We start from the raw sequence: 13,033 nt of genomic DNA, 5'->3' as shown, positions 1-13,033 counted from the left end.
CCCAGGCTGGAGTGCAGTAGTGCGATCTCAGCTCACTGCAACCTCCGCCTCCTGAGTTCAAGCAATTCTCTGTCTCAGCCTCCTGAGTAGCTGGGATTACAGGTGCCCACCACCATACCCAGCTAATTTTTGTATTTTTAGTAGAGACAGGGTTTTACCATCTTGGCCAGGCTGGTCTTGAACTCCTGACCTCATGATCCACCGGCCTTGGCCTCCCAAAGTGCTGCGATTACAGGTGTGAGCCACCATGCCCGGCCTAGGGTTTTTACTAAGTTAAAAGAATTTGGTAACACTCCTAGGTGCCCTTTAGAGGCCTCCAATTGATTACACCCTATGAAAGATTAGCCTGTGACCAATCAGAGACTGAAGTGGAGACTTGGTTCCCAGCCAATCAGAGGCTGAAGTGGAGACTTCTGTCTTGTTATCACAGGAGTAAAGATGTGGCCTACATGCCTAGAACTGGCTGCACCTACTGTCCTTTTACTCATCTTGCCTAGAACTGGCTGCACCTACTGTTCTTTTACTTATACGTTCACCCTTGAGTAACCTAATTCTCTATTCTCCTGCCTCATTTCTCCCTGAGAGACATGATCCCCAGAAATCTTTATGGAAGGCAGAGGCACTGAGGATCAATTTTCTGTAGCTGCTTCTTGCTGGTCATGGGTGTCATCCCTGCCTATTGGGGATCATGGCTGTCCTGAGGTTAGGTGGATATCCGTGGGTTGCAGTGAGCCTTGTACTTGGTGGTAAAAGGTGCAGCTGGCTTGATCCAGTTGTGACAGTTGGGTACTTTGGCCTGATTTTAGATTTGGACAAAGAGATAAAAATCATCAAAGAGAGTAGAACAAGGCCACATATTTTCAGAAGCAATCTACAAGGGGTATTTTTCTCTTCTTATGAGTCCTCCTTTTCAGTGTCACATTTGTGGTCAGCACTCACAGTTCTTTTGATGGAGATTAATAGACAAGATGTACTAGGGAAAGGAAGTTATAAAAAAAAAAAGGAAAATATTAAAGGAGAAGTTAATGGAAAAGATCCGTCTTGCATTAGAATAACCTACTGAAGATCCTCAAATCTTCTAGGACAGATTAAAGAAAACTAATGCACTGAAGAAAAAACAAGTGATTGAAATAAAGATTTACAACCTATTAAAAATTAGACAATATATGAATTGGAATAACAATATGGGGACTTGGTGAATATATTCAGCAGAAATATAAATGGAAGTAATGCTGTAAAAATCAGACAAAGAAGAATGAAAGAGGATGACCACTTCTATCAATGAATCAATGGAAAATGTAGAACCCACTAGAAAAAGTCACAAATGGAAAACACTGAGAATTCCCAGATGACTTAATAAACAAGCAAACCTGAGTTTCAGTACTACTTTTTAATTGGCTCTAGGTCAAAGTACACAGCAACACTCCCTATTCCAAAGGGAGAATGAAATGTGTTCTAAAGAATTATGAAAAAGGATGGCTGAAAAATATTTTAATGAGGGGCAGAATTAATATGATTCTAGTACATGGGGGAAAACCTCAACAAGCTAGTGATTTAGAACAAAAGGTCTGTTTTATTTGTAACAATAATAAGAGTTATTCAAACTGATGTAAAGCAAAAGTAGGAAACTGTGAGTGCAGTGGCTTACGCCTGTAATCCCAACACTTTGAGAGGCCAAGGTAGGAGGATCACTTGGGCCCAGGAGTTTGAGACCAACCTGGGCAACATAGCAAGACCCCATCTCTACAAAAAAATAACAAAATTACCTAGGCATGGTGGCACATGCCAGTAGTCCCAGCTACTCCGGAGACTGAGTCATGAGGGATCACCTGAACTGGGGAGATCACCTGAACCCAGGAGTTTGAGGTTGCAGTGAGCTATGGTCACACCACTACACTCTAGCCTGGTCAACAAAGCAAAAGACTCTGTCTCAAAAAACAAACAAAGGAAAGCAGAAGAAGAGGCTAGGTGCAGTGGCTAATGCCTATAATCCCAGCACTTTGGGAGGCTGAGGTGGGAGCATCACTTGAGCCCAGGAATTCAAGACCAACCTGGGCAACACATGGTGAGACTCCATTTCCACAAATCCTTTCTTTCAAAAAAGTTTAAAAATCCATTCAGAAATTAATTTTTTTTTCTGTTTTTTTTTTTTAAATTATCCAAGCATAGTGGTGAGCGCCTATAGTTCCAGCTACTTGGGAGGCTAAGGCAGAAGATAGCTTGAGCCCAGGAATTCAAGGCAGCAGTGAGCTATGATCATGCCACAGCACTCCAGTCTGAGCAACAAAGCAAGACACCATCTCCAAAAAAACAAAACAAAATAAAATAATTAAAAAGCTGAAAACCAAATAAACATATTGGCTGTAAGAGGGTTACATGAACACAAAATGAAGTAGGAAAAAAGACAAAATGAGGGTGGGGCAGTCCTGCTAACCAATGAGACAAAAAATTAACTAATAATATTTAGAGTAAAGACTTAGGTATTCAAAACATACAAAATACCTGGGAGGGAGAGCTGGTATTTATAGAATTCCACTTTAAAGTAGGATGAATTTAAGCAATTCAATGAGCTTCTGACAGGGCTTAGGTCTTACTTTGTTTTAGTCTCCTTGGAATAGCATCAGGATATCTGCTATAATTAATGCACACCCACTCTACTTGGGAAATCCCGACAATGTGATTTGTCCAGGCTGATGATGTAATTTGTAATTAGTTTCTTTCTTCTCTAAATACCTTTAGGTTGGTTTACAGAGTTCACCATAATTTTTATAAGACAGCCAGAAGACGAACTGAACAAAGCAAATAAAATGAAAGTTTCACCACATTTAGTATCTCTGAGAAGTTAAGCGAAAGTCTAATGGCAAAATGTTTAAGTAACTGCAGATTTCACATACATTTACTAATACTCTGTCCCAATACCACTAAAAAAAATCCAATATAGGATTTATTCAGAAATAAACATCAGGAAGAGATTACCAGGATAGTATGTGCACACACACACACACACACACACGAAGCCCTATTCAAATATATAAACACCTTCCCCACCCTAAAAACAAAGCAAACATCCACACTGCCCCAATTCTCTGGGTGGCAGTGATCCCAACAGTGATCTACGATCTCAACATATTGGGATCATAATCTTGAAAGATACAATACCAAATGCCATAATACCAAATGCTGAAATCCCTAAAGATCAAAATCCCTAAAGTCTAAACTCCTCAGCCGGGCACGGTGGCTCATGCCTGTAATCCCAGCACTTTGGGAGGATAAGGCAGGCAGATCACGAGGTCAAGAGATCGAGACCATCCTGGCTAACATGGTGAAACATCATCTCTATTAAAAATACAAAAAATTAGCCGGGCGTGGTAGCAGGTGCCTGTAGTCCCAGCTACTCGGGAGGCTGAGGCAGGAGAATGGCATGAACCCGGGAGGCGCAGCTTGCAGTGAGCCAAGATCGCGCCACTGCACTCCAGCCTGGGCGATAGAGCGAGACTCCGTCTCAAAAACAAAACAAAAACAACAAAGTCTAAACTCCTGAAAATCACAATCACAGGATAGGAAAATTTAATAGAGAATGTTCATGTTAGTGTACATCGAATCACAGAATTTCAAAAAGAGCAGTGCCACGTAGAAAATGAATATGAACATACTCTGATAGCCATGTTCTTAAAGAAAAAAAAGCAATTATTCATCATGCTGCAAGACTTCAAAATATAGTTAATGATCGTGAAGGTCAGCCAGCTTTTATGGACTATCTCCATGCAACTGTCCATCATCTATCTCTGTAATATAATTTTCCATGTCATAGTTTCTTTTTAGGTTTTTTTGTTCTTCTTGTTATCTTTTTTTTTTCCTTCGGTGGGGAGGTGGGCAGACAGAGTCTTGCTCTGTCACCCAGGCTGGAGTACACTGGTGCGATCTCAGCTCACCACAACCTCTGCCTCTCGGGTTCACGCGATTCTCCTGCCTCAGTCTCCTGAGTAGCTGGGATTATAGGCGCTCACCACCACGCCCAGCTAATTTTTGTATTTTTAGTAGAGATGGGGTTTCGCCATGTTGGCCAGGCTGGTCTCGAACTCCTGACCTCAGGCCATCCATCTGCCTCAGCCTCCCAAAGTGCTGGGATTACAGGTGTGAGCCACCATCCCCCGCCATTGTTTTTCTTTTTTTAGTTTCATTTTCCACTATTTTAAATTGTCAGCATTATTTTTTACAATTTGCTATGCTGTGTATTTCACTTCTGCATCATTTCCAACACTGGAAGCATAAGTTATAGAGACTTAAAGGGTTCTAATTTGTTTTATGCATGTTTTACAAATTTGACTTCACAAAAGTGCATGATCACAATGTTGACTTTGTATGTAAGCATTGTACATGTATGTAAAAATGTTGAAACTTCCTCAATAAATGAACAGATGTCCTTTTCATACATCTGCATTTGTGAAAGATAAAAATGACCCACAGTTATAAAGTGGGGTGCACACAATTAGCAACCATAGTGATAGGTGTTTATGCATTTCCCTTATGACCTATTTCTTTATAAATACAGTTCATATGCTCATAACAGTCCTATGTTATATCTGTCTGTCATATACTATGCCTGAGTGTTTATGCTTGCAAATGCTTGCAAAACTGTGTAGGTTATTTATTATTGCTTATTTTGTATAAAGTGACCAATGGAGCATTTTCATGTTTTTATGTTTCTCAAATAAATTCCTTCTTAAAAATGTAAATGATTTTATTTTAAAATTATTTTTTCCAGAATTAGATTTTTAGGATTTTGATCTTTGGGGACTGTGGTTTTTCAGGATTTTAAGACTTTAAGGATTTCAATCTTTCAGGATTTCAACATTCGAAATTACATCTTTCAGGACTATGATTGGCTCTCTCTGAAAACAGCATTCGTGAGTGATTAGAAGTTCAGAAAGAAAAAATATGGATAAGCAAAATAGTGTATTTCTATTAGTAACAACATCCAAAATCTAACCACTTGCTAGAGGATGAGGGAAGTGGGACTGGAGGTCTAGGGACTTAATGCTACTATATGAACCATAGTTTATGGAAATATAAACAGAAACCTTTCTAGAGAACAATTCAGCAATATATGTTAAGGGCCTTACAAATGTGTTGAACACTAGTCCAATCATTTCACATGTAGGAATTTAGTGTATAAAAATAATCAGAGATGTATATGGATAAGGGCAGTGGTAAAAAATAGTAACAATAATAATAATAATCAGAGATGGGTACATCTTAGGTTCAATAATATTCAAAGAAACAGCAAACAACAGATGAACTCTGGAGCATACAGACCTGGATTCCACTTCCAATGCCAACACCACTACTTACTAGCTCTGAGACATCAGTCAAGTCTCCCAAGTACTCTGGGCCTCAATTTCCTCATCCACAAAAATGGAACTGCCTGTTTCTTAAAAAACTAAATACACTCTTACCATATGATCTGATTCAGCAATTGTGCTCCTTAGTATTTAGCGGAATGAGTTGAAAACTTATGTCTACACAAAAACCTGTATATGAATGTTTAGAGCAACTTTATGTATAACTGCCAAACCTGGAAGCAATTAAGATGCCCTTCAAAAGGTGAAGTGATAAACTGTGGCACTTTCATACAATGGAATATTATTTAGTGCTCACAAGAAATGAGCTACTAAGCCAGGAAAAGGACATGGTGGAACCTTACATGCATATTGCTTAGTGAAAAAAAGCCAGTCTGAGAAGGCTACATACATTATTATTCCAACCATACACATTCTGGAAAAGGCAAAACTCTAGAGACAGTAAAAAGATCAGTGGTTGTCAAGGATTTGAGGGGAGTGGGGAGGGATGAAAACGTCAAACACAGGGATTTTCAGGGCAATGAAACTACTCTGTATGAAATTGTAATGGTGGAGCGAGACTCCATCTCAAAAAAAAAAAAAAAAAGAAATTGTAATGGTGGATATGTCATTATGTATTTGTCAAAACCCCTAGAAAGGTACAACACAAAAAGTAAACCTTAGTGTAAACCATGAAATAAAATACAACTGTATCAATATTAGCTCATTAATTGCAATAAATATACTACAGTAATGCAGTCTATTAATATGAAGGGGAACTGTCTAGGAGTAGAGGGTAGAGATGGGGTAGGAATGCAGAACTGTGTTATCTGCTCAATTATTCTATCAATCTAACACTGCTAAGAAATAAGGCTTACTAATTATTAGAATTTTTGAAGTGGTGCTGCCTATCTTTTATAAGGTAGCTAAAAGAAGTAAATTAGATAATGTAGGTAATACATGCAATTGGCAGATAGTAAATGGTTGCTATTGTCATTATCCTTAAAGGAACACTTACAGTAGTAAAAAGAATAGAAGCTCAAATTTCAACAGGAAAATGGTTATGTAACTATATATATATATATATATATATATATATGCTGTGCATTTATACACACATACACATGGTATACCCAAAATACTGTACAGCAATTAAAAACATGTTTTCTAATAATAACTGACTTCAGAAATGCCAAAGTTATGTAAAATGAATGTTCAGAATTATAACAGTATAAAGTAGCAACCAGGTTTTGTTAAACATATTTTTTTTAAGTCATAATAGGTTAACTTATTATGGATACTCTGTGGATGCATAACCTAAGTGTGGGTTAGATTACAGACAACTTCTATTGTAGCTCTTACTTTTCTATACCATTTTATTTTTCTATGTTGAACATATACTACTAATGAATAAATTTCCTAATCAAAAAAGTATAGACATACCTTACCTTAAGATGCAGAAATAATTTAAGAAAATTCCATGTTCCGAATATATAACTTGAAGTTGTAAGTGTAAAATAAATGAAGGAAGAGGTAGCAATATTTTATCAGTAATAATGGATGGCTACAAAATAGCAAATTCCAGATAAGTGCTTATTTTGAAGGACATACAAATAGATGTGCATATATAATAAATAAAACCAAGAAATCTGAACTGTCAGCAACTGGGAAGACTGCTGCCCACCTCTTATGGGGCACTTCCTACGGGACCTGTGTACCCACAAACCAGGCTTTGATAGGCCCCTTACAAGGCAGCCCAAGATAATAAAGTAAGTTAATCTTGTATCAGGGAACCTGGCTCTAAAGAAGTTACTGTGCTGTGGGGCAGGAGATACCTCTCTTCCTACAAATAATTTGTTAGAAAAGCATTATAATCAAAAGTAAAAAAGTATTTCAATGGAAAAAGGATAGTCTTTTCAACAAATGTTGCTGGAATAATTGAACATCTATATGCAAAGAAAATAAACCTTAACCCATTACAACATATACAAAAAACACACTCAAAATGGATCACAGACCTAAGTATAAAACCCAAAACTATAAAACTTCTATAAGAAAACACAAAGAAAATCTTTGTGAACCTGGGTTAGGCAGGGAGTTCTGAGATATCAAAAGCATTGTCTATAAAAGAAATTGAAAAACTAGACCTAATCAAAATTAAAAACTTCCCCTCTTGGAAAAGACACACTACCAACTGGAAAGAAACATTTTCAAATAAATATCTAATAAAGGACTTGTATCCACATTATATAAAGAATGCTCAAAATTCAATAATTAGAAAACATAATTTTTTTAAAACAGGCAGGGCAGACACTTCACTAAAGAAGATATATGGATGGCAAATAAGCATATGAAAAGATATCCAACATCACTAGTTGTGAGGGAAATGCACACTAAAATCATCGTAAGATACCATTGTATACTTATTAGAATGGGGGGTGAGGGCAATGACACTCCCTTGTGCTAGGGAGGATGCAGGACTATTAGAAGTTCCAGGCACTGCTGGTGGGGGTGCAAAATAATAAAGCCATCTTGTAAAACAATTTGGCAGTTTCTTATGAAATTAAATATACATTAAGTGTATGACCCAGCAATTACTCACAGGTATTTACCCAAGAGATATGAAAATTTATTTTCACACAAAAGCCTGTACACAAATGTTGACAGCAGCTTTATTCATAATCATCAGAAAGTGGAAACAATCTAAATGTCCTTAAACTGGTGAATAGGTAAGGTACACCCACAATAGAATTATTACTTTAAAAAACAGCAACAAACTACTAATACACACCACCGACATAGATAAATGTCAAATGCATTATGCTAAGTGAAAGAAGCAGATTCAAAAGCCTCATTCATACGGTATGATTCAATTTTTAGTGCATTCTAGAAAAGGTAAAGTGACAGAGACAAAAAACGAATTAGTGGCTGCCAAGTCCTGGAAGTAGGGGGAGAGAAAGTAACCACAAAAAGGCATAAGATAATTTGAGGGGATGATGGAACTGTTCTATATCTTGACTGTGGTGGTGATTAAAAGACTGCATGCATCTGTCAATGCTCAGAACTATACACTAAAATAGGTGCATTTTACTGTACGTAAATTGTACCTTAAAAAAAATTACATACTCATGCTAAAATTAAAATTGAACAAAAGAGTAAGAAGTATAAAGCAATCATCTCTCTCCATCCTCTAATTCATAAATACAAGCACTTTTAATTTCCACAGTACTTTTCTCAGAGGAAATCTGGTTCTTGATAAAATTAATAATTTTTCACTGATATTCATAAACATCATATCATAAAATAATCCATAAGACTACTTCAATGATAAGACTTCATTTCAGGATTTGAACCAACAAATCTGGTGGTTACTTAAATCCCTGATGTTCACAATTAAACAGTTTCATTAAGATAGTAGCAGAAATGGTAACACTTAGAATAAGGCCTTTCAGTCTAAAAGGCTTTAGTTTAGGCCTACCTTTGGTACTATCTGTGAAAGCTGCTGGACATCCATTGCATCTATTTCTTCTCCTGAGACTGACTGGGAAGTTTTGGAATACAATCCCAGACGACTGGCTAAAGTGAATGAGAGAGAAAATGTAATAAACCAAATTGTTTTCGCTTGATGGGCTAAGTCAACATAATGCTCATTTAGTATGATTTGCTATCTATTCTCTTTTTTTATCTACTAGTAATACAAACCTATCTGAATCAATATTAAGTCTGGGGTTTTATGTTTGACTTTTATTTTTGTTTAAATTTAAGAATAAAGAATTTTCAAGGTTGGCCACAGTGGCTCAGGTTTGTAACCTCAGCACTTTGGGGCTAGAGGATCGCTTGAGCCCAGGAGTTCAACACCAGCCTGGGCAATATAGCAAGACCCTGTCTCTACAGGAAAAAAGAAAAAAAAAAAAGAATTTTGACTGTTTAAGCCAGCATACCTAAGAATTGAAACTAGGCCAATCAGGTTCTGCTCAGCAGCTGAAATGCAATGAAGATCAGAGTGCATTTTAAGTACAGTGTCCAAAGCCAGACAAAATGGTGGTGGATCTGTGGTAATCATGTAGTTATACATAAATGAAAATAAACATTGAAAAGTTATTCTTCCAATAATATCATGTTCCTAGTGACCTATTCTTAGACAATATATAGTTCGAAACTCCTGGACTAACCCCTCTCCAAATAAGAATTAATGGACTTTAGCCAACTGTTAAATTTATCAGTATGAATTACAGTTTAGAGGCTCTGGGAAATTCACTTTCACGTCTCTTTTTTGCCCTTATTATACTTCTTAAGGTAATCTTAAATAGCATTCAAATATAGGTATACATGATAAAAAACAAATACATATAACAAGCTATTTTATTCCAAATTATGCACAAGTCTGCTTTGAAAATTATACTTAAGTTGAAAGGGAAAACTAAGTTTCATGTTTTCTTTGACATTCATCATCTAGTGCTTTTATTCTGTCATCATGGTGATCATGAGATTAAAAATAATTACCCTCTGTGAATAAAATACATGTGATTTCATGATTTAGTTATGCATGTCAATGTTATTACTTTTTAAACTATAATCAGTTTTGCAAACTTTATATAGACCATGAGCAAAACCATGAGTCGATTTCAACTGTATAATCTCAATATTACATAAACATATTCATATCTAATAGTTCACAAAATTATGCACCACAGTATTTTAAGAAAAACTATCGAAAACAAAAGAAAGCAGTCTAGTTATACCGATTGCAATTGCAGTCTCCTGTGAATCTCCAGTAATCATTTTTATTGATACTCCTGAGGCAATGAGTGTTGTAACAGCTTCTTTCACACCAGTTCTAGGTGGATCAATGATTCCCACCAAGCCAAGAAATGTCAGCTGTCCCAGTTCAGGACCAGAAGCCAAAGCAAGAACTTAGGAAATAATAAAATCCAAACAACAACAAAAAAAGTGAGTCACAAAAACATCAGAATTTAGTTGATAGAATTTGGAGACAGTAACACTTCTTAAATAAATCACTTAAGACTATAATGTCATTTGTAAAATCAAAATGATTACAGACCAAAACATTATAGTTTAATGGTTCTGGATATGGGGTCCCTTTAAGCTGTTTTAACTAAAAAGAATCAAAAGAACTGAAGGGCAGAGTAGGCAAGAGATGGAAAATGAACAGTATCTTCACATAGTAACCACATGCAGCTACTTTCAACAGGAACTACTGCCTCTTTAGAAAATAGAATTAATTATTTAGAGAAACTATGGGTTTGTCAAGCTTTAAAGTCAATTTTAAACAAACACCTTTGAAGGTGGCTTCTAATGGATCTTCATCTTTCTATTTGCAAGATCTCCAGAAAAATCAAACACTTTGAAGAGAAGGCTGTATTAATTAATTATACACAGCCTATAACAACTTTGTACATGAAAACTCCTGGAAGGTAAAGTTAATTTGAAAGCGGTTGTAAAACCATAAATACCAACAATAGTTTGGATTCTTTTACTCTTTCCATAACATGAACAGACATTTCTTATTTGTAACTTTGGTTCTCTAAGAGTATATAAATAACACTATCATATTATTATTTCTACTTATTTCCCTGTCATCCTTGGGCATGTAAGATAAAGTATAAAGTACTTTTCATTTCCCAAATATCATTTAGCTTGCTCTCAGAATTATGGAACTCCAGTAACTACTTTCATTAACCAAAGGGATGTACCTGCATCTGAGACATTAGACTGAACAACATGCACATACAAACTAAACATAAATAAGTCAAGGGGAGACTGAAAAGCCCCAGAGAGACCAAAGAAAGTATCTGTTCTTGTTCAAGCAGAAGGTATGAAAGATTACATATACCCCCCCCCAAAAAAATCAAGGTTAAAGGCAAGTAATTCTATTTTTCCAATGTAAGAGTCATGTACCTAATTATTTATGTAGATGTGGGCTCCAAAGGCTTTCACCCTTGAAAGAATGAGCCACTTCACAGTTTCTGGTGTTTGGGATAGAGGCTGATGGTAACAGAAGGGGACAGTGACAAAAATGTACGTCAGCAAATCCTAAGACGGAAAGATCAGCTCTGCACACTCCTAATGGAGGGGTGGCACTAGTCTAGAGGTTAGTATCCTGCATTTATTTGCTTCTTTAGCACCAATGAAAATCTGTTGCTACTCTCTGAGTCAAGATTAGGTAAACTTTTTTCAAGTGAAGAATCCCTGACATAAAACAAAATATACTCTAATATCAAAATTAAGAATCACAGTATTTTAGAAACTTAAGTTTTATAAGATATAACTTAAGTACATATCAACTAAGGTTTAAAATCTTTCTGTTCTTCATTATGGTAATTGCAGGGGGAGGAGGGAAATGGAGCACAAGGGGAGATAAAGAAGAAAAGACATGAAGCAAGAGACAAATGAGCAGAATGTTTCCCAAAACCCTGTGCAACAAAAACTTTCCCCTCTACCAACTCTGCTCTACTTCATAATGTTACAATACAAAACATACATACACAAACCTCCACAATCCTTCATATGAAAAGAGTTAGTCAATATAACGAGGTAGGAAAACTCTGTTCCAGAAACTAAGAAAAAGAGGGAACATATACTAGACCTTCAAAACCTCTTTAAGTCCTCTAAATGCAAGCCACTTTAAAACCTCTTGCTATGTGCTGCTAAGAGTTCCCTACCTTTTTTCCTCCGCTCTTTTAATGCTGTATTAATTGCTGGAAACAAAGCCAACAAACTCGAAGTGATTACATCCCAGAAGTTCAAAAGAGGAGAGAAATGGGTTTACATTTTGTCCACCAACGGTCTTTTTAAAAAATAAATAAGTAAGTGCATCTTAGCAAAAGTAATTTAAAAAGAAAGGGTCAAAGCCCCAGATGTCAGCAATCAAGAAGGAGATGAATCAGGGGAGTAACAGGCCCTCTGCACCAGTCTTCCCAGGATTGGCTCAGTGGAGCTGCCATTGCCCCTTCATACACAGGCTTTAGCAATCAAAACCCTAATTTTGTGGCAGCAAGGCCTCCCTGCAGTGCCCCTTAAGTCTCTGAAACTCCCACTTGCTCTAAGGATTGTAATCCTGGGCCAAGCCTTAACTGTCATTCTCTTTCCCTAGCTGAGGTGGAAAGTTGAGGAATGTAAAGGGAACAAAGCATTACCCTGAGCCAGAGTATCTCAGCTTCCAGCAGCTGGGGCCACCAAACAGTTTGGTGTGCCAACTGTTCAGAAGGGAGCGAGGGTACAATGTACGAGGGCACCCCCTGTGCTCAATTCTCCAGAGTGTCAGTTAGCATTTGCACATTTGGCTTGATAAAAATATATCAAAACCCTGTGGTTTCAGAGACCCTGGGTCTGGCCCAGGTAAACCAGAAAAGAGGTTCCTCCTGCCCCAGAACTGATGCTGAGAGAAAGAATCTGCCTTGGCTTCAGGGGTCCAGAAAGCTTGAGGACTGAGGTGGGGGGGATCCAGAGAATGTTCCAGATTCAGGTCTTTGGGATGAAACCCCAGAAACTCTAGAACCTGCCATCAAAGCCTCTTACATTAAAAGGGGGAAGGAAAAGTTATTTTCCTTTAAATTTTTTTCCATCCAAAATATCCATTTGCAAAATAACTTCTCAGCCACGAGTCTCTGCCTCCCATTTTCTTGGAGATAGGGGATGAAGTGTTAAGATGGTCACAATACAGCCCATATCCC

General features: G+C 37.0%; 1 protein-coding gene across 9 annotated transcripts in view; it reads right to left on the bottom strand.

Annotated features, from left to right (window-relative positions):
• The window catches only part of ATP2C1 (ATPase secretory pathway Ca2+ transporting 1), a 157,968-nt gene that overhangs the window by 27,774 nt on the left and 117,161 nt on the right, over nt 1–13,033 (bottom strand). For all 9 annotated transcript variants that reach the window (XM_077991005.1, XM_077991009.1, XM_077991006.1 and 6 more), the window contains 2 exon segments: nt 10,082–10,252; nt 8,818–8,915 (listed from right to left, as the gene is read on the bottom strand). In XM_077991005.1, coding sequence (XP_077847131.1) covers nt 8,818–8,915; nt 10,082–10,252 — 269 coding nt within the window.

This window comes from Macaca mulatta, chromosome 2, assembly GCF_049350105.2.
Source record: "Macaca mulatta isolate MMU2019108-1 chromosome 2, T2T-MMU8v2.0, whole genome shotgun sequence".
In the NCBI taxonomy this organism is placed as follows: domain Eukaryota; kingdom Metazoa; phylum Chordata; class Mammalia; order Primates; family Cercopithecidae; genus Macaca; species Macaca mulatta.
This window is presented reverse-complemented; position numbering and strand designations above follow the sequence as displayed.